At 41.4% G+C, this 22,266-nt stretch overlaps 1 protein-coding gene and 1 long non-coding RNA gene across 2 annotated transcripts; one reads left to right on the top strand and one right to left on the bottom strand.

Moving 5' to 3' along the window:
• Positions 1–11,394: 11,394 nt before the first annotated feature.
• Positions 11,395–18,860, bottom strand: PRDX1 (peroxiredoxin 1). The gene is made up of 6 exons (XM_074832161.1): positions 18,761–18,860; positions 15,731–15,847; positions 14,590–14,743; positions 14,157–14,279; positions 13,322–13,452; positions 11,395–11,768 (listed from the first exon to the last, which is right to left on the bottom strand). The coding sequence occupies exons 2-6, from the start codon at positions 15,834–15,836 to the stop codon at positions 11,683–11,685; spliced, it is 600 nt and encodes a 199-aa protein (XP_074688262.1). The 5' UTR covers positions 15,837–15,847; positions 18,761–18,860; the 3' UTR covers positions 11,395–11,682.
• A 1,984-nt stretch (positions 18,861–20,844) lies between these two features.
• Positions 20,845–22,215, top strand: LOC141926438 (uncharacterized). Its single transcript, XR_012624122.1, has 2 exons — positions 20,845–21,382; positions 22,034–22,215. It is a non-coding gene; the product is annotated as an uncharacterized LOC141926438 (long non-coding RNA).
• The last annotated feature ends 51 nt before the right edge of the window (positions 22,216–22,266 follow it).

Raw genomic sequence — 22,266 nt, 5'->3', positions numbered from 1 at the left:
GGTTTTGTTGTTTTGTTGGGGTTTTTTAAGCTTTTTCTTCTTTAGGGCAATATTGCCCTCCTCTGGGTCAAAAGCATAATTTTACTCATTCAGTATAGCATACATGGTCTTTTATTCATTTGTGACCAAAATTATTGGTGGTGTAGCTACTGTTTAACATGGGTTAAATTACTGAAAATGCACAGCGACTTGAATTTAACTGAAATAATAAATCTGAGTAAAGACTTCCATATTTCTAAAAACAAGAAGTGGCAGCTACTGATCAGCGCCACTGTGGTTATCAGCACTCTTTGTTCAGCCCCATGCAAAATGTACGTTTAAAAAGTTAGCTTTGAGTACCGAGTTCAGCAGCAAGTTCCAAAGTTCTTCCTCTAAGGGGAAGTGGGTTTTGCCATTTACTGCAGCAGAGAGCCAGTTGTACCTCTGTAACCTTAACTTTCACAAATTCATCTCCCAAAATGGACAAATGTATTCGTGAGAGTTTTTTGCCATTAAGTTTGCTTCCTGTCATATCATATATCCTGTGACAGATCATCCATCACGTTTGCCTTAGAAAGTGAACAGAGCACTTCCCTTCTAAGTTTTCAAGGAGGAAACAGAAAGAACCAAGGAACACAAACAGGCTTTTCTTTTCTCTCTGCAACTGAAAAAACAGAGAGATGTTCACATTCCTTAGAAAAACAGTACTTTAGATGAAAAAATGAGGTGGTATTTTTGTTTCCCAATAACTGAAACACAATAATGGGAAATATGGTGGGAAATTTAAAAAAGGAAATACTTTGTCATAGAATGAGGAATAAGATATTTTAGTGGAATGTTTAAAATCTCTCAAATAATATACCACAACTGCAAAATGTAATTACATATGTATAAAAGTATTTGAAATGGCTACTTCCTGAAAAAATAAATTACATAACTATCATTCATTAATATTAAATCTATAATACATTTCTCATTTTGTTATTTTTGTTGATGTTTTCATAATTCAGTGAGCAGGCAATTTTATTTTTAACAACTGCGTATGTTTTATTTCCCCAAAACACTTCCTAAAGGAAATTTTGAAAGAGAATTTGATTTTTTTCTGTCTTCCAAGTTTCTGGAAATCAAACACCTTTATACTAAGTTGCTCTGGTTTTTTTTTTTTTTCCTCAAGTAAAACAAAGCATGGGATAGGATAATTCCTATAAGTAAATTAGACAGGAAGGGGTAAGGGGATTTTCTGTGTTGAAAAATAACCTACAGAATCTTAAATTTATGCAGAATCATTAGTTTTTCTATGAATGCATAAAATCTCTTATTCATTTTAAAGGAATTAGCTAGTTTTAGGTTTTAATTTCACGTCATAACCCTTTTTCTAGTATTGTTCTGACTAGTCTTCCTGAACCATTTACTGTTGCTTCAATCTTTTTTTTAACAGGCTTGTCTTCCAAAATATAAAAAACTACAGCAATAAAAATGAAAAAGAAATTCACCTTATTTTTTGTGAAAAGTGAATTTGATGAAATACATTCATTTTAAATTACATTGTTTTATTAAGTGTAGATTAAAGACTTTTTTCTCTCTTGACAAAGGATATTAATCTCATTTCAGTGCAGATACTTCAAAAATATGTTGTTGCAGAATATGGAACATAAACCTACTGGGCTCACAGTTTCACAGGACAGTGCAATATTAATGACCACATATATTCATAGATCTATGGTCAAATAGTATCTTGCACAGGAACAATCTAAATTCAGACACGTTTCCCATAATATGTACAAAGTTTCAGGTGAAAGAGCCAAGTTTCACATTAAAGTCCAAGCCTATCATCACTAGGCGTGGTGAGAAGAGCTTGCCACAGGCACATCTCTTGCCCAGGAACACTGCAAACAGTTCACAGCATGATGGCAGCCTGTTCCCCTGCAGCCACGTAAGGGGTGCAACACAGATTAGTTGATCATGCAGAGTCGTTTGATCTGCACAGGCTTTGGCCTATAAAGCCATTCTGTAATAGCATACTCCTGTATTCTTAAGGTGCTTAAATTACACCAGTGTTACAGGTGAAGACACTGACTAGTGACCTGATACAGACACATTGACAGCCAAAGTCAAGTCAGTTCTGACTGTACATTAAAGGCAAATTAATCTGTTTTTTCTCTTCTGGTATTAAAAATAGAAGCCAATACATTAATGATCAAAAAGATACCTGCTATTTCTTCGATTTCCTAGTTCAGTCTTCTTTTTGTATGTACCATTGATTTGTATCAAAAAAAGACAGTGACAGCTTTCTGAATTGATGTCCGAGTGTGTTGCATTCCTACTACACTGGACAGAGCGAACTGCCCTGTGGCATCGCACCACTCCTCTGCACTTACCTCATTTCACCCTTTGCAAACACGTTTCTGTTTTAAGTCCTCTATGATTTATCTGTCTAGCAAGATACTTCAGAACATATATTTACACTGTCATTTAATACTGAACATCAGACCCACTGAAAATTTCAGAGGCTATATATAATATTTTTCAAACTATTCGTATGATAAACACCATTATTTTAACAAAATCTTTACATGACTGTTCTTTTGATGTATAACATTACTAAAAAGTACAGTTGTGGGGCTTTTGTAAACATACTTTCCTAACCAAAGTGCATCATTTTGCAATACCTGCGAGATGTAAACTACTTGCTTCTGTTCTTTGAACTGTATTGACTTGCTGGACAATCCGATAACCTATTAATCAAAGGCCTGATAAAAAGGCTGGAGTACTTGTTAAGAAAACAGTACTTTTTAAATTTAGTAACTTTTTAGAGTATTTTTCAAAACCTGTGAGAAACTCATTTTGTAACAGTGCTAATTCTTTATACATTAGTAAGCAATTTTTTCTTATAAACATCTGAAATATGCATTTTTAAATTTTGAAATAAGATACTCAGATGTAAAAAATCTAGTAAAGGTTAGGTCCTCTATGTCAGATATCGAAAATCACATTCTATGTCTTCTACAATAAACGTATAATATATAGAATTTGTCTGATGCACTATTTTGTATTACACATACCAAAAAAATCCTGTTGTTCTTATACAAATGCTATTCTCTGAAAACTTAATTACAGATATCTATCACAAAAATAAGGGAGTAAATATTCTTAATTTTAGATAATATATGAAGAACACAATGCATATGTGGGGGGTTTGTTTGGCAAGGTTTTGGTAGCGACAGGGCTACAGGGGTGCTTCTGTGAGAAGCTTCTAGAAGCTTCCCCCATGGCCAATGGAGCCAATGCCAGCTGGCTCCAAGACAGGCCCACCACTGGCCATGGCTGAGCCCATCAGCGACGGTGGCAGCATCTCTGGGGTAACATATTTAAGGAAGGGGGAAAAGAAACTGTGGGACAGTAATTGAAACCAGAGAGAGGAGTGAGAATATGTCAGAGAAACAACTCAGCAGACACCAAGGTCAGTGAGGAAGGAGGGGGAGGAGATGCTCCAGGCACCAGAGCAGGGATTCCCCGGCAGCCCGTGGTGCAGCCCATGGTGAGGCAGCTGTGCCCTGCACCCATGGAGGTTAATGCTGGAGCAGAGATCCACCTGCAGCACGAGGAGGACCCCACGCCAGAGCAGGTGGATGCACCTGAAGGAGACTGTGACCCTGTGGGAAGTCTGTGCTGGATCAGGCTCCTGGCAGGACCTGTGGCCCCGTGGAGAGAGGAGCCCGCGCTGGAGCAGGTTTGCTGGCAGGACTGGTGACCCCATGGGGGACCCACACGGGAACAGTCTGTGCCTGAAGGACTGCACCCTGTGGGAGGGACCCACGCTGGAGCAGTTCATGAAGAACTGCAGCCCGTGGGAAGGACACATGTTGTAGCAGGGGAAGAGTGTGAGGAGTCCTCCCCCAGAGGAGGAAGGAGTGGCAGAGACAACGGGTGATGAACTGACTGCAACCCCCATCCCCTGCACTGCCGGGGGGAAGGAGGTAGAGAAAATTGGGAGTGAAGTTAAGCCTGGGATAAAGGGGGGGGAAAGATGTTTTAAGATTTAGTGTTTATTTCTCGTTATCCTGCTCTGATTTGATTGGTAATCAAGTTACTTTCCCCAAGTTGTCTGTTTTGCCCATGATGGTAATTGCTGAACGATCTTCCTGTCTTTATCCTGACCCACAAGCCTTTCGTTATATTTTCTCTCCCCTGTCCAGCTGAGGAGGGGAGTGATAGAGCAGCTTTGGTGGGTACCTGGTGCCCAGCCGGGGTCAACCCACCACAGTGTAGAAGATTAATTTCCTTCCACTTGTACTCATTCTTCAGTAAGATCAGACAAAGTAGAACCTAAAAGCCATTGTCTGTAAAACTGCAGTGAATAGGACCTTCGCCATTGATTTTGAGGGCAACACCACACCACCTGAGAGGTGATGTCAGGGCTACTTCAACACAGCTGGTAAAAGTGCAGTTTTAAAGACTGACAAGCGTTTGCTTGTTAGCTACTGTTGCGTACAATTTTGAAATAATATTTAATTATGTACAGTTTTAAGTTTTACAGATCTCACCAAACAGGTAAAATCTCATATATGTTTATATAATTACACCTACTATAGCTGCTTACTAGTGTAGGCACCTGGTGCTGTATTGTTCAGCCCTCAAACCCAATATAAATATATTAAAATATAGCCAATTTCACTATCATATTGTCAGTAGATGACTGCTAGTTTATTTGTTTATTGGCACTCTGCTTTTGAGAGCAATACATTACCATAAATTTCTGTAAAAATCTGTAAAAGATACATACAGGTATTTAAACTGAACCAAATTAATTTTTCAGGGATTATTTTAAGACTGAAACTTCATATGCCTGTAAAATGTTCTTTTGCAAAGCAGCAAGCCAGTTATATAAACCCCCAGTAATCATAGTAATCAGCTACAAAGAGAAATGACACAGTAAGATGTTTCCATTTCCCTTTGTCCAACTGAGTAAGATATTCTAAATAAATTAATGAATACAAGGTTATTTTTATAATATTATTACAAAAAAATAAGGAAAAAGGTTTTCTAGATTGCATACAAACCAGAAAAAAAATGTGCAATCACTCACACATTATAAAAAAGCAAGCATCGCATTCATGATTCTGTCCTTTCCAAATAATATCTGCTGTATGCATCTTCGGAGAAAATCCCACTAAGCAGCCCATGGTACTGTAACAGCTATCGGTCTCGTCACCAAAAGTCAGAACTGCTGATGTGTTTTTTACCTCACTGGGAAATATGGCACCCACTGATAATGAAAGCAAAACCAGTCCATAACTGTAGTGAAAATACAATAATGCATTTTGGTATGTGAAGAATGTTCCTCAATAAATGAGAAATATAGTTATTTGAATCTCATAAAAGTTACACCAGTCTGAGATGTCACAATACTAGAAGCAGCATGTAATCCCCAGAACACTTAATGGAAATTCCAAGCTACACCTGAATCAGTATTAAGCAAATAAACAAACCCCGACTCTTTGATTTGAAGAGGTTTTGTGTGTTATACTCTCAGAAACATTAAAATGATAGCATGGTAAGCATTCCCACGAATGCTTTACATGGCTGAAGAATAAAGAAAAATTGTTTAATTGCATTAATTCCCACAGTCAACCATTTGGTGCAAGCATGTAACAGTTCCTAACCCACAGGTATTTTGTTTCTTGGCTGTTTTGAATTTCCACATTGTCACTGTTCACCAGTGACTACGATGTTTAAATACACACCGTTGTCAGTGCCTCAGTGTTACCAACCCCAAGTGGACAGCAGCAGACCAATTATAACCGAAATATTTCCCTCAGTCACAGCATTTTTTCTGAATTAATAGGTATGTAAGTAGTGATCAAGCTTAACCACTTTTCAAAATAGGAGAATTAACACATGAACGCAACTATTACTGTTGGGACATTTAAAAGGTGGGAGGTATTAAAAATATGTTGTTGGACAATATGAGATACCACTCAAAGCAGAAGTGAACATAACTGCGTTAGCAGGGTCAAAAGCTAATAAAAACTTCCTGTCAGAACTGGAGTCTCCACACGACCAGTACGCAAAGGAAATAAGGTATCGAGTGAAACACGTTCCACAGAGGAATGAGCTAAATAAACGAAGACAACAGGTATTTTTGAGGCCCCCCCCCGCCCGCTCTTCCCCCCGCAGCCGATGGCCGCCGCCCCGGGCAGGGAGGCGGGGCACCGCCCGCGCGCCCCCGACCGCAGCCAATCCCCGGCCCCCGCGCGCGGAAAAGCGCGGGCGGCGCGAGGCCTCCGCTGAGGGGAGGGTGGGACCCGCCTGAGCCGGGGGGAGGCGCCATAAGCAGCTGGGGGCTGCGCCGCCAGACCCTCTTCCTGCGAGGGCCTGGGGTGGGCGCATTAAGACTCCCTATGCCTTTTGGGAGGGAGCTCTAAGCCCAGAATGTGAGAGAACCCATCTATCCCCTACAAGAGGTAGGCGAGAGTGGAGCTCGTAAGTCTGTTCCTTTTAAATGCATTTTTTACGTTCAAACAGTGAATACACTTGAAGCAGTGGTTCTCAACCTGTAGTCCACAGACCCCCTGGGTAGCTGCGATGTCATCACAGGGGGTCTGTTAAGGCTTAAAGCAGGGGTGGGGAACATCCAGCCCGGAAACATTTGGCCTGGCCGGTAGCAAGCACTGCACCTTCTTTTCCCACAGCCCCTTCCCCTCAATGCTCCTCTCATACTCAAGCCCCATGACTGCCCTGATGTGCATGAGAGGTAGCAGCACTCTCACCTTTGCCGGGTGACTCTCCTCAGCTCTCAGATTCACCAGCAAATCCTTCCATCGCTGGGCTCTTCAGGGCTGGCCTCCAGTAACAAGCATGAAGGTGCTCTGCCAGTCCCAGTGCCGCCCCTCAAGGCCTGATAAATTGTTTAGGATGAATGCCAGATACTGTAAACCTAATTAGGTTCAAGACATTTTTATTTGCACTTTGGGAGATGACACAAGGGCAGGTGCTAATAGCTTGCATTAGAGGAGTGCAATTGATTAGCAGATAGTGTTATACTTTGAATTAAATACATTGGTTGCAGCTTTTTTTATTGAGCAACAAAGGTAACGTGTTTTTTTGGAATATCTGCTTACATAAGTTGATTTGCAACTGCTTGCTTGCGCTTGCTTGCTTGCGTCCATCCGTCCGCAAATGATGTTATATCCAAATAGCCCTTGGCAGAAAAAAGGTTCCCCACCCCTGGCTTAAAGAAATGGGTTTTTGCAGTTAAATCTGAATGAACGAATGAGTGAATGAATGAAAGCAAGACAGAATGGGAAAGAGAACAAAATATTATTAATTTTCCATGCTTGTTTTGTAAACCTTGGCTTTTTTTAACCTATTGCCTCAATTAAAAACAATCCGAGGTATAAATCAACTATGAGGGTAGCTGTCTGATGACAAATAGCTGTATCTGGTATTTCTGCACATGCTGAGAACATGCAAGTGAATGACATTGAGTGGCAAAGAGAAAGCATGTGACGTTTCTTGCTATTGCATGGATAGTTAGAAACCACCGGGCAGAGAAAGCAGAGTCAGTCAGTGTCAGTGTGAGTGAGCGTTCAGACTGATTTCATAATCATCTTTGGTCTCCGCTAATCATTTGGTTATTGTTTGTCAAGGTGGATTCTTGATATTGCTGCAGTGGATTTCATGACAGCGCATTTTGGTTTAGCATCAGGATGGATCGCTGGCTGAATTTGAAACACAAAGGGACTGATGGTGTTGATGAGGGTGCATCTTACTCAAAGGAAAGTCAGGCTTCCAGTCATTTTAAAAAAGTATCACTGTTATAGGAAGGAATATCTGTTGATTGGCTTCACGTGTACAGGCCCCGAGGACAAGCAACTCCCACAGCATGTGCTGTTACAAGGTACTGTCAAACAAGGCTATGAAACCATCAGAACTGCAAAGACATCTCGATACTAAACATAAGGAACATGCCACAAAGAACATTGATTTTTTTCAAAAGAAGGGAACGTGAGCTTCAGAAAGGTAAGAAAATGGTAAAAAAGACTGCAGCTGGTGCACAAGCAGTGAGGGCCTCATTTGAGGTTTCTCAACTAATAGTAAAAACCAGAAAACTGCACACTATAGCTGAAGAACTTACATTACCTGCTGCAAAAATCATGGTTTCTGCATTGATCAGCAAGCAAGCTGCCAAGGACCCTTCCATAATACCTTTGTCAAATGACACAGTTAAGAGGCAAATTTGACGGCTTGTCAGCCAATATTAAGGAACAATTATTAGAAAGAATTCACCTATCCCCCTACTTTACACTGCAACTGGACAAAAGCATGAACATAACATGGAGTGGTCAAAATGCACTGGCATTAGCACAGACAGTGTGCAAGCAATGTCTGGAAAGCTTACTGGGCTTGTAGCATGGATTAAGGAAATGGTGCTGTCAGTGACTTGGTACCATTGCTGCATACACAGAGAAGCTCTAGTTGCTAAAAAGATACCAGAAAAACTAAAGCAGGCTTTGAATGAATCAGTTGAAATAGTCAATTTTATAAAAAGCAGATCACTGAATTCAAGACTTTTTGAATGGCTTTGGGAAGATATGAACAGTGAACATCAGCAAGACATTAGTTGACTATCACGAGGTAAAGTTTTGTCTTGCTTTTAGGAACTGAGAGACAAGACTATTCCTAATGGAGAAGCACTTTTCACCTCGATGATAGTTTGACAGATTTTTCCTGGTTAGTCAAATCAGCATATCTCTCAGATATCTTCATCCACTTAAATATGCTGAACTTAAGTCTTCAAGGGGAAAAGATTTGGTTTTGAAGTTGAAGATAAGATCGAAGCAATGATCAAAAAGCTGAAATTGTATCATCATCACCTATTGAACCAAAACTATGCAACATTTCCAAACCTCACAAGTTTTCTTGGTTCCACCAACAAAGAGATGTCTAAGGAGGACACATCACTTATTACATGACATTTGGAAGATTTGCAGCATAGTTTCTGTGAATATTTCCCTGCTCCTGATGCAAGCAAAAACTGGATTAGAGATCCTTTTTCAGTTTATGTGTATGAATGAGGGGCTCACACAGCAGCAGAGGTGGACAAGCTCATAGAAATATCTGCAGATGGTGCTCAAAAAGTGCAGTTCAAAGGATAGTCCCTTCTAAATTTCTGGGCTTATCTACAAGCAGACTTTCCAGAACCCAAAAGGGCTATGAAAGTATTGATGCCTTTTGTAACAACATACTTGTGCAAAAAAATCATTCTCTGCTCTCATCTTAATAGGCATAGAAACCACTTGAAAAATATATTCTGACTCTACAAGTCCCACCTATTAAGCCATAATGAAATGCATTGTTGTATTTATGCAAACATACTATGTTCTCTTTTTTCCCAACAGCTTAAGTGAAGTTGTAAAATATTTGTATCATCTTCTAGCTTTCATTTTCATGTGACTTTTGTATGCATATTTTGTATTAATGGTTCCATGTGGTTGTAGTTTTGGTGCTAGTATGGTTGATGGGACCCACTAACTAGGTGGTTTTTCTCTTAAAGACATTTTCCTAACCCAACAGCCCTCTCTAGGGCCTCAATGGGGCTGAAGTCTGTTCCTCCAAGTGGTGGCCCTGGACCCATAAACAAAAATATACGGTGACTGAATGCAGACAAGCAAGGGGGGTGGTGAGAAGAACTGTAAAAACTTTTCAAATTTTAATGTAAAAATTGGCATCAAATTTGAAATTAGCATGTTAAAATACCATAAAGTGGGCCATTTGAACAAGAGTGTTGATGCTGTTTTAAATTCATATGGAATCATTGCAATGAAGATACGAGTGCGTGCATTAACAGATTAACTTATTTCCCCTTCTCTCCAAATTTGAAGACCCTTCATGAAAAAAATGAAATAAATATTTGATGCAGTCCAGTGCTTTAAATCTTGAATTAAGTCTTGGCAGTCCATGGCCACAAAGGTATTTAAAGGGGGTCCATGGTGAAGGAAAGGTACTGTACCCCCCAAAGAACTGCTGTAGTCAATTGTATAACATTTCATGGCCAATACAACTAATGGAAGTTTTACATTAGATTAGCCCTGACTTTATTCCATATTTTCACTTGCTCAAATATATAGGCAGTTATACAGACAAATATAGCTTTGTGCTCAGCCATACTAATTAGTATTCACTTACCTTGAACCCTATCCTACATGTATATAAATGCTCCTGTTACTTCTCAATGTCACCCTAGGATGTTAGCCTCATTTGTTATCTTGAGAAGAATAATTTGGATTTTAAACAGTAAGCAAAAGTGACCCAACTAATTATCACTTTCACAGATCTTCAGGAAGACTTGTGGGACTTCAGCAAGACCCAGGGGATTAGATATTTTAGTCTTTATTGCAGTATTTGGTAGTAAGGCTTCTGCAATAAGTCTGTTTTTTCCCAACTGCACAAGCCAAGTTTGCTACTCAAGGCATGCAACTTTCACTTCTGACTCATGTAAGTAGCCCTGGGCCTCGACTTTGTTATTGCTCACTTTAAGCAGGACAGAACTTGTTTGCTACTCGAGGAGCTGAAGTTGGATGCAAGGTCTTGGCCTTTAAGAGTTTAATCTTTAGATACATAAAGATTGCAGGGTTCTAACTCACTTATATTGCTAGGCAATAGCTCCTTAGCCCAATCCTCTGCTCTGAAGTTCAGGACTTTATTACAAAACACCTTTAACCATGAAGCTACACAGCAGACAGCTTTAGCGTAACTTGAGGCCATAGTCATGTGCTTTGAGTTTACAATATGCACATAATCATTTGGAATACAAATATTAGAGACAAGGTTGAGCACATCTGAGTACCAGATTTTATATTACCACCCTTCTTTTGATCTTAATCATATGACTAACAAGCTAATGGGTAACTGGCATATTCTCACTCCCACTCCTTGTAGTGAAAGAGACTAGGGACAAGTGTTGTATATTCAAGGAAGTTTGCTTTCCAGAGAGCCCAGTCTTCCACTCCTGTACAAACAGTGTTCAAACTGAATGTTGGACTCCCTGAAGTTTATCACAAACAGTCATAGTTTTGACTAAAGTGGATGCAGAAATGATTCAGTTGACACAGTGCATGCAAATATGCCCAGCCTGTCAGTCACATCTCTGCTTCATGCTCTGGGCACTGTAGTATTGCTTAAGTCTGACAGACTAGTATCAAGCTGTGTTCCTTTACCTAGTAGCAAAGGCAAAAGTGTACTTTACTACTGCAACATGAAAACTCAGCATTAGTATCTCCATTCCAACAGAGCTCTAAAAGGCCTTTAGGAATTCAGATGTCTACAGACAGCTCAGTAGACAGAGCTTTCAGAAGTGCAGCCTGCATTGCTTTCAGGGCTCCCAACTACTATACATAAGGACAGTAGACAGTATGCTCTTTCCACAAGTTTAATAGAGTTACAAAAGGATACCACTGCTCTAGATGCAACACATGGCTAACCACATACACTGCTTTGTCACTAAAGCCAACAAGGGCTTGATGTACAGATATCATTTTCTATGAAGGTAATGACACAGGACAAACTTTCCTTCAAGTAAAAAAGTTACTGTTTATACCTACAGCATGATCCCTTGACTCAGACACAACGACTTAGTCAAAGTTCAGTAACTGATGCTTGCTCTTTATGTAAGGCATACTAGTTTCCACTCAGACTGAAAGTTTATTTCTGCTTGGAGAAATACTCTTTACTTTTCTGAACATCAGGCTTGATTGTGTCACTGCCAGGCTTCCAGCCAGCTGGGCACACTGAAATGATAAGAACATTTAAGTCTTACCAGCTGCTCCTGCTGAACACATTTTACACAACATTAACAACTCTAAACATGTATACATCTTTGTAACATACAGAAGGTGCATTATTCAGTGTGGCATTATGTTCAGTTCCTTTCACTCATTTCTATTTGCTCACTAGGTAGTAGCACCCAAGGAACGAGGTGTTTGCCCATGGAACAGTGGGCCCTTTACGCATGCATCCCTCCCCACCCTGCTTTAAAAGCTTCACAGAAGCTTGACAGGAAGGTAACACCAACTCCAGCAGCCTGGGTCAGAAAGGCTTTACAGCTATTAGAGTACACTTCTCTCCTTGGATCCAGTCAAGCCTATTCTCTCCTTACCTTTAATCAACCCTAGTCCCATTCTCTAGTTTAATAGGGAGGGGGAAGAAGAGTTAACTGCAGCTCCCCTATACAGCCAAGATGCAAAGGCACTGCAGTGACTCCTGAGCAGCACTTTTTGGACACAGCCTTCCTTGCACACAGCCACACAAGGCTCAATGCTTGTTCCACACAAGCCTGGCCATTTTAGCTATAATATTCTCTGCTTCTGTGTTGCTATGCACCAAACCAGGTCTATCCTGGTTTAGATGAGACTGCAATCCTAGTTCTGGAGGAAAAGCTTTTGACTACTCCAGGGCATAGTAAACCCCAAAAGGCTTTATTTGCATGACATGTGACTGCTCCATCAAATATCAGGGATGTCTCCTCAGCTGACAGAGGATGGCATACAAGTTCAGGAGCACTGACTCTTTGGGCTATAGCATAGCCACAAGAGCAGCTTGCTTTATTAAAATCTGCCATTGATTTACCAGTTCTGAAGCAAGGTAAGTATCACCAGCAGCAAGACATGTCATTAGTTAATGACAGCTAAAGACTTATTAATACCTACATAGTAATTTTGAGTTTTCATAACCTGGCTCAAACCTTTCATCTGCAGTGCCTTTTTTTTTTTTTTTTAATTCCTGCAGACAAGCTACCAGCCTTGAGCACCTTACCACTCTGGACACAAAGACTCTCATCCATTTTCCCCTCACTACACATGGACACAAAAATCAGCAGGCTTTCTGGGAATTTAAATGTGCTGTCTAACAGACTGTGTAAAACACTGCATTAGTACTGATGGCCTCAACCTACAAAACCTGAGAGCAGTCTAAATTATGCTTACCCTTGCAGGCTAAGTTGTTACATGTTCTTCACTTCTGTCTCAAGTATTTTCTGTGTCTCATTGAAAGAGACAACTGCTATACACTCAACAAGGCACCCAGCACCAAATTGATTTAAGTGGTATTTCAACATTAGCAAGTACTCAATGGACAATGAACTGGAATAGGATGGACATTGCACTATAGTGTCCTTCAACAAGTAGCTTTACAGAACTTGCTGCATTTCAAGAGGGACAATTACTTGCTGTGCACAGATCGATGCATGTACTTAGTGCCTTTCAGTAAACCTCAATTTAACCTGCCTAGTTAATACTGTTCTCTAGAAAAAACATTTAAGATTAAAAAGAGGAAGAACTCTTACCTTCTCCATGTTTATCTGTGAACTGGAAGGCCTGCACAAGTCTGAGGGTTTCATCAACACAACGGCCAACAGGAAGGTCATTGATTGTTATCTGCCTCAAGATTCCCTTCTCATCAATTATGAACAGGCCCCTAAAAAACCAAGCCAGCCCTGAAGTTAAACACAGCTTTTGAGAGACTGATTAGATTGAAGTGAGTTTCAAAAACTCAGGTTCAGTACTCTAGAATGGCAGTAAGTTGTCACCTAGTGTTACTGACCTCTTCCTAAAAACTGATACCTTCAGTGTATGCATAGCACCAAAAAAGTAGCAGTTGAAAGCCTAACATTCAGCAGAAACTAGGAGGGACAGGAGGTAAGTCAAAACACTAATGCAGGAAACCAACACTTCCTATTTAAGGAAGATACTAGTGGAAGAACAAAATGGAAGAGAAACCCAAGGAAAAGGTGAATTGAAGGGAGAGGCATTCTTACATTCAAAAGAAAAACTGTACTTTAATGACTAAATACCTGTAATCATTTTTATGACTATGTAGGTCTTTCATTACCAACGTTTGCAGCAGCTCCTGCACTGTGCAGATACGTAATCAAAGGGAAGCAGCAAGCATTTATCTAGCTTACCAAAACCACGAAAAGTCTAAACACTGATGAGAAGCAAGTAGCATCTCCCCTTGTTGGAGCGTTTGATAGCTTAAAGCCATTTACATCTAGAATAGTTAACAGCTTCAGCTTGCTGCAGTGTTCCAAGTGTATGGAAGCTGTGTTCACCCGACAGGCTCTACGTACTGCAACATCCCACAGGCTCTATGTACTGCAAGTTTACCTTCTTGTGTATTACCTGTATGCAATACCTTCATCTTCTTTAAGTACTCCATATTCTTTGGAAATGACACGTTTTGTGTCAGAAATCAATGGGATTTTCATAGTACCCAAACCACCTTGTTTCTTAGGAGTGTTGATCCTAAAAGAAGAAAGTTTGAATGTTAAAAATATGGACAGTTCAGAATAAAGTATAAGGTACAAGAGAAGCTGATCCTTTCTGCAATATCATACTTGGTCAGCCATGAGGCAACAAAAGAACTGAACAGTATATGCTCAGTTCTGTTCAGAAGCACCTGGCACTACCTGCAGAAGCACCTGGTACCTGGCACTAGACCTGGTTCAAGGGCCTTTATTTGATACTTCAGTAAGCAAGTCTGAATACACTCAGGATTGAAGTCCTGCAAGAACTGAGACAAGGCAGAACATTAGATTAAAAGGCTGATTCTTACCAGGCAAGGTGACAAAAGTGAGAGTCAACAGAAGCTCCAATTACTTCACAGTTAATTTTCTTGAATTCATCAGCTCTGTCACTGTATGCAATAATTTCAGTTGGACAGACAAAAGTGAAGTCCAGGGGGTAGAAGAAGAACACAACATATTTTCCTAGAAGAGCAGTATAACCAGTTAATCTTTTACCTTTGTAAGAGTTGTCATAGTCATTATCAACCATTCAAATACTGATAGAGGAGAAAGGGCTTGATACAATACTACCTTTAAAGATTGAATGGTAGACTACAGATCCCTATTTTAAGACTTGCTATATAGGTGGCAAGCCCACAAAGCACCTAGGGAATTCACACTTCAGCCAAGTACCATTCACACCACTCTCCAGCCAGTAACACAGAACCCCACCCAACTAAGTCTCCAAACCCAGACTGTCAAATTTGACAGTGAATGCCTGTCCCCTGGGTCCACTCCCATAGGCCTGCCCAGAGCACACCTAGTACCTACACTGGAAGACCCTCTGTTGACTAAGAGTGCAGAAGTGCCATGGGTCTGAAAGGCTGCAAGCCAAGGAGACATTTTAATCGAGTGACTAGTCTATACCTACTCACCACCCTCACGCAGTCTAAGGGCCACAGCTTCATTAGAAATGTCCTTCTAAAGCCATCCACATTAGTACTTGAATACATCAGGCTTTCCCTTTGATTTTGGTAAGTTTTTTCAGTATGGCAAACATTTTGCCAGTACTCTAGAGAAAGGGACTTCATTGGTTAGAGGAAAGAATACTTTCCCATGACAGAAAGCCTAAGAAGAGAAGATTTTTCTGTTTCACATAGTTTGGAGATGTTATATCAATCTCATAGTATGATAGACAGGACAAATAAGCCTGATCCAAGATTACAGTTTAGAGGAGTTTTATGCTAATTAGCAACAATTATCATAGCTGGGACATTCAGCCATGCTGCTGACAGCTTCCTAAACATACTCCAGCCATCACCAAGAACCACTACACAAGTTCTGCACCTCAGTCTACTGCCAAGTGATTACTATTACTTCAAAACACAATCAAGATGTATCCTTAGATGCCCTCCACTCCTGCATATGGCCAGATTATATCTGTGTTATTAGAGAAGCACATAAACTTACCTTTATAGTCAGAGAGTTTGATGTCTTTGAATTGTCCATCTGGCATTACAGCCGTGGCAGTAAAGTCAGGAGCTGGTTTCCCAATGAAAGCCTTTCCTGAAGACATCTTGATTTAATCTAGATAAGAGTTAATAATGATACAGTTTAGATAACAGTACATTTGCACCAGGAAGTAAGCATTTATTCAAAGCACCTTACCAATTTAAATTGAACACCAGACAGTTTGTCTTGCAACACAAGGCTTAAGACTGAAATTAGTTTTAAGCTTTGTCACCTGAGTAAACCAGTCAAAGCACTAACATTTTTTTACTAAAGCAGCAGCACAGTTAAGATGCAGTTCAATAATCACAGCCTAGATATCCAGACCAAGCCACTACATCGATTACTAGCACTTCAAGATCTATGGCTCATTAGCCTCCTAATGGTTATCTTTGACCAATAACAGCTCAAGAGTCTGGAAAAGGGCTAGCCTAGAGTTTTAGCAGTACTAAGTCTCCCATTCCACTTAGTGAATGCATTACAGTCTCTTAGAATCTTGGATGAGGAGACTCTTCAATTTCACAAGGGAATTTAAGACCTCAAACTTTGTCTTTCTGTTGATTCCAGAAGAAAATAACTTTTATTAATCCCCAGAGAATAGTACTCTGCATAACTACACTTTAGCCTTTTGAACAACTTAACCTTGTTTCATTTGCAACTCGAAAGTCTCATGGTTATCATGGGAATCACACTCTATATTAGCAATTAAAATTTCACCAATTTTAAATGAGTACACCCAGGTTGCTTCCCCCTCGAAGTCTAATGAAAAAGTAAGAGGGTACACAAGGACAAGAGAACTCTACTTCTGGCTGCCCGCCCTAAGAGCTGGTCATTTGTAATATGCCCTGTACAGTATTTTTGCTCAGTCTGGGAATGCAGTATATCACTTTAGAATTCTTGATACTTCCAGAGCATCATCGTTCAAAGAAACAACTTTATGAACCTTGTTTGTTCAACTTGCAAAATCTTAAGTCATTCTATACACAGCTACAAGCACTAGCTGCCTTGGAGATAAAAACACAGCTGAAAGGTTAGCATGAGTCTCATGTTGCTAAGGAAAGACGAGATTCAAGGATTCTTCCAAGTCCTGCCTGCAAGGCACTAAGTTCACTCTAAAAAAAGTTGAGAGCACCTCATTTCTTGGCTCCTTCCCCCTGGCCAGCCACTTTCTTCCTGGAGAACTAGCCCCACAGTCACAAGCATTTAGCTTTCCATCCAAATTTAGTCTTTTTCCTAATGATTTTACCTTTGAAAGTTTCTCTTACATACCCTGACAGTATATAGACAGTAATCATCTAACTCTCAGTTTTCATTTTGAGGAGTGCCAATAGGTTCAACACTTCTAACCGCCTTTTGTAACAAAGCTCTTTATGCCCCTGTTCATCCACGGGTTTTTAGTCTTCAACTGCAGCAGACTAGGAGGAAGTCTTATGAATGGAGGTGGCCAGAACTACAGAGTTTTCACAGGACTGTGCATGTAGCTATGGATGCAGGTACAATTCTGAAACCCCAGTTCTGTAAGAGGGACAGGGGACAGCTATTGCACAATATTTGAGATGCCTCCAACCAGGGAGTTTTATAAGAAGAGCCGTTTTATCTGGGGTGCATGACCCCATATTCTGTCATTCAATGACATTATTTTCCATTGCTCAAGGTCATCCTTTTGCTCCGTACTACACCAGTCCTCCTATATTTGTTCCATCAGTAACACCCTGGAGTATTTTAATAGGTATTCAATGTCAAATAAAAACTGTCAGGTTGCTCTTTTAATACTTCCCTTTTCTAAATTACAAGTTATTGTCCCCTTTTTAGGTAACATGAAAGTCTTTAACACTGGCAGGAGATTTCAGTTGCTTTGTACTGCCAGAGAACCACCTGCTTTCCTCAGAGCACCTACTGCGACCTGCCAACATTTCTGCTTTTCGGGGGTGCGGGGTTACACATGTCCAGCTTGGAATTTTAGCCACAGCATTTCTTCACCCAGAGGGACAGACCACAGCCTCATTGCTACTTCCTTTCATTCTAGAGGAACGGAGATTGGGCACTGCAAATCAAGTACCCTTGAATCAGGTCCGAGGATCTTTCTGCTGCTCGTAACTGCACACAGCCTTAATTATCTTCAAACTGCAATTATAATAAGCCAGGCCTGCACTCTTAACTAGCGATTCATACCTTTAGGATACCTTGAACAAAAGTGAAAGGCTATTTCAAAACACACCCTCTGCCTTCCGCTGCGCTACCTTCAGACTCTCACAAAGACGCGGTTAAGGTACTGAGCTGCGGTCTGGAGAGCGCGATCCGGCCACGAGTCTCCCGGTTCTCGTACACCGCAGCCACCGACACACAGACCGCCGAGCGCCTTCGGCTGCGAACGCTCCGCACCGCCACCGAACCGACCCCCGCCGCTGGGGGCCACGACACCGCGCCCTGACGGGCACGCCTGCCCCCTCACATGCCCCCACCAAGCTGCACCCAGCACTTTGGTTTTTTTTTGTTTTAAAGACTTCGCAGCGAAATCCCGGTCGCCCCGCGTTCAGCCGGAGCCTCCAGCGCAGCAGGGCCGGGGCGGGGGGTGTGGGGCCGCGCTGCGAGGCCGCTCCGCTCCCGGCGGGCCCCGCTGCTCCCCGCTCCGGCATCGCCCCGCGGCTCCTCCCCGGGCGGCACCACGGCGACAGCGATACAGGCCGGCGCAGAGGAAAGGGTGATCTGCCCCCCACCCCAAAAAAAAAAGAGGGGGGGACAACTAACCAAGGGAAGAGAGCGGCAGCCCCAGCAGAGCTCAGGGGGCGGGATGCAGAGAGCAAGAGCTCGCCCTGCACGCTGCGCTCAGGAGCCCGTCGGTGCAGAGGGGGAGGGGAAAGCAGACAGAAGAAAAGCAACCAAAAAAAAAAAAAGGGGAAAACCCGCGCTGTGCAAACCCGCGCTGTGCTACCCCCCAAATGAACACCGCCCCGCGGCGAGCCCGCACCCACGCAGCTCCCCCACACTCACCCGAGGAGCCGGCAGCCACCAGTATCACAAGGCACCCGCAGACTGCAGCAGCCCCCCCCCGCGCCGCCCCCTTTATAGCCGCCGCGATCTCGCGAGGAGTCGCCGCCGCCGCCCCCCCGCCCGCCGCCGCCGCGGCGAAGGCAGGATGACTCGGCAGAATCGGGCCGGCCCCCGGCGGGGAGTGTGATAGCGGGTTGTGCCCACCTTATCGCGACCGAGACACTGCCCCGGGCTGTTGGAAACAGCAAAAGACTTTCAATAAATGAAGAATTCTCTGATAGTGCCCTGGGAGGTGCCGAGGAATGGTTGTAAACAATTCACGGCAGGATGATGCGGATGGCTTATTGCGAGAAGAAATTATTTTTTAATGCCTTAGCTATAACCAAGCAATAATTATTGGAAGCCATCAAAGAGACAGAGGGTACGCAGGATTTTGAGGGGAAACTGAGGGATGACAGGTGTGTCATTTATGAATTGGAGTTGGCCGTTGACTTGGATAAAATCAGACCTTCTGTTAAAGCAAATGCATTCAGTGTTACATAAGTGTGGGGTCAAACCTTCATCCTCTCACTCCACGTTACCAGATGCCTCCTCAACCTGGTACTAATTCCCAAAGCTTTCACCGGTCCTTCTTCATCAATGGGAAGGCTGATCCAAGTCATGCAAGTCGGCAAAAAAGCTGAAAGCTAAATTAAGTCTTACCTCTTGAGTTTTGGGGGTAGGATGGAAACTCTTGGAAGAGTTTCTCACAGCACAGTTACTCACTTCAGGGAGTTTTGCATCGTTCCCAGAGTGAAGCTACGCTGAGGGACAATTAGCCTGAGTGAATCCTTGTGTTTGGATCCAGAACTGAATTTAAGCAGTTTGTACTTTTTGAGGACCAAAGCCTGAATTTAAATATAAAAGTTTTATTAAATAGTGAACACTAAAAGCTATTAAGGACATATAAATGACAAAACTGCTTGGTTTAGTCAAAAGTGATAAATGTATTTACCAACTGATTTTTACTTGTCTGTTTTGCAGTTTACAGTTGTGTTTCTTATACCTGTTAAAACTTGATTATAAATTGTAATGAGGAGAAAAGCCACAAAGGATTAAGGAACTTTTAAATGTTTCTGAGCTACATCACTGTAGTGTTGCTGGGTGACCATACCCATGTGGTGATTCACCCAGGAGATGATGGGTTTCATTACCAGATGAAATTACACCTGAAATAATAAAAGCAAAACAATATGTATGTGTACTCAGAAAAATAAACTGCACTCACCTTAATGCAAATACTTTATTGCTGTTTCTGTTGTTACATCATGCTTAATCTTTTACAGAAAGAGGTTTGTTACTTTCTGAACATCAATGTCATGATGACAATTGAGGTCTATAAATTGAGACATGTATGTATCTACCTATCAGCTCAGGCCATGAACCTGGGAGCAGACTAACCCCTGAAAGGTCAGGCCGTCCTAATTAAAACCTCTAGAAAAATGCAGTCTTACTGCAACTCCAGCATGTTTACCAATGGACAAAGTAATGACTTTCTCATGGTTTCAGACTCCTTTATGCTTGTTCTGCACATTTCTCACACTTTCAGATGCATAATATACCAATTTTGCATAGCTACCACAGTGCAGTTTGTTCCAGGTGTGTGTCTTAAGCATTGCATTTCCATTCATATGTCCACGGCCTCATTATTTTTGATTAGTTTCTGAGCTAGTCTTTTCAGCCATCAATTTCTGGAGATTTTGGAGTGACAAATTGTCAGGGCTGCTCCTTGTTCAGTGAGGAGGTGGGTTTCTGTAGCCTTTTTCCATCTTTAGATACAAGGTGCTAATCAGATTAAAAAAACCCTAAATTCTCCAAGAAAGAAAGGACATCTCTACCCAAGCAGGTGCTGGAAGGACAGAGTTGTCTACACACCTTCCTTCTCCACACTGTTCTTCATGCAGTGGATTAGCCATAGCGTGGTGCTCTGCTAAAATACCCGCCAGAGAGGATCAGCTTGTACCTGACTAGTGCAGAGCATGAGGAGCCTCTTTGCACCCATCCATACAGATATGGCCACATTAAGTGGTTGATGTTGACAAAGAGGAACTGGCTGGCCCTGCAGTGCCAGAGCACTGAAACTACCCAAAGATTTCCAAATCAGTGACAACACCAGATTTTACATGTATCATTTTGATCACAGTCTCTCCCATATATCTTGGTTGGGAATGAGTCCCTGATGTGAAAAACAAAACCCTACTGTGTGTGAAATCAAAAGCAAAGAAATGGGTTCTATTTCAGAACATTACCACACATTGGGGTTTCCACACATTTTGTCAGAAGAGGATTTGAGGATTTTATGTAAGTGTACCCATGACTTCTAGAGTAAGATGAACTCAGTTGGGACAGTGGTGTGAACTGCTCTTGGGCAATGCTGGACAATCCCTTGAGCATCCACACATCAGTTCTACAGCCAAGATGATCCATGCATGCCCTCTAAAGCCAGCACATCAGGACATCATCACGCAGTTCCATAGAGCTGATCACTGCATGTGCAGAAAGCCTGCTGAATCCTGAGCATCCTGAATTTACTGTATACACAGGGTACCGTCAGGGGCACAGTAAGAGTAAAATCCTGGCCAGGTGGGGACATTTTGATATAATATATGCAAAAAGTCAACTGAAAAGTCAACAACTGACATGTTCCCAAGCTGTGGGGCATTTATGCACAAGCAGCTGGTGCACAATAGTTTTAATTAAAACAATTACATATCATTAAATATACAATGCACACATTTGTTTTCCTTGATTTGCTCAAGTGAAGATTGTATTTCTAGGTCAAAATGGCTTGCATTACCTCTTTCTTCTCTGCATATTTTTTTTTTTTAATTAACAAACTTCATTACTCTGTGTTTGGATAATCACTGCCTTTTGATGACAAAACGTCTTCCTTACCTTTCCTCTTTCACTCCCTATTACATTTTCAGAGGCTGAGGTTTGTTAAAGTTTTCATATGTAATATTAATTCAAAGATCTTCTATTGCATTAAGACTGTGGATTTTCAAATGGATTTGTGACTGACAGGGTCTTCATAAAAATAAATCAAACCCAGCAGTGATTCCTCCCCCTTTATTCTTTCCTCTTCTCAATCTTCTATTTCCTTTATTTTAAATTGTCTTGTCTTGTCCTTGCACTCTCTTTCCACTTTCCTGTATTTTATCAAAACAGGCTGCACAACAGAAAAGTCTGGTCATGTGCATTGCCCAAGAGATTAATTAACCTTTGTGCCTTTAGGTATCCTGAGCAGTTCAAGTCAGAAGAAGCAAAGAAAGAATCTGCAGCAGAATTATCTCTCTGGAAATAAAGCCTCTTCAAAGTCCTGTTGGATATGTATTTTGCCTTATTTCTGATATAATCTTACTATTTTCAAACTCTAAATTACTTATAAAAATGGAAGCCTGGAGGAAAACTCAAAACTGGTTATAATTTTCTTTAACTGTGTTTAAGATTACGTGTACGGTCCTGTA

Source organism: Strix aluco, chromosome 8 (assembly GCF_031877795.1).
Source record: "Strix aluco isolate bStrAlu1 chromosome 8, bStrAlu1.hap1, whole genome shotgun sequence".
In the NCBI taxonomy this organism is placed as follows: domain Eukaryota; kingdom Metazoa; phylum Chordata; class Aves; order Strigiformes; family Strigidae; genus Strix; species Strix aluco.
This window is presented reverse-complemented; position numbering and strand designations above follow the sequence as displayed.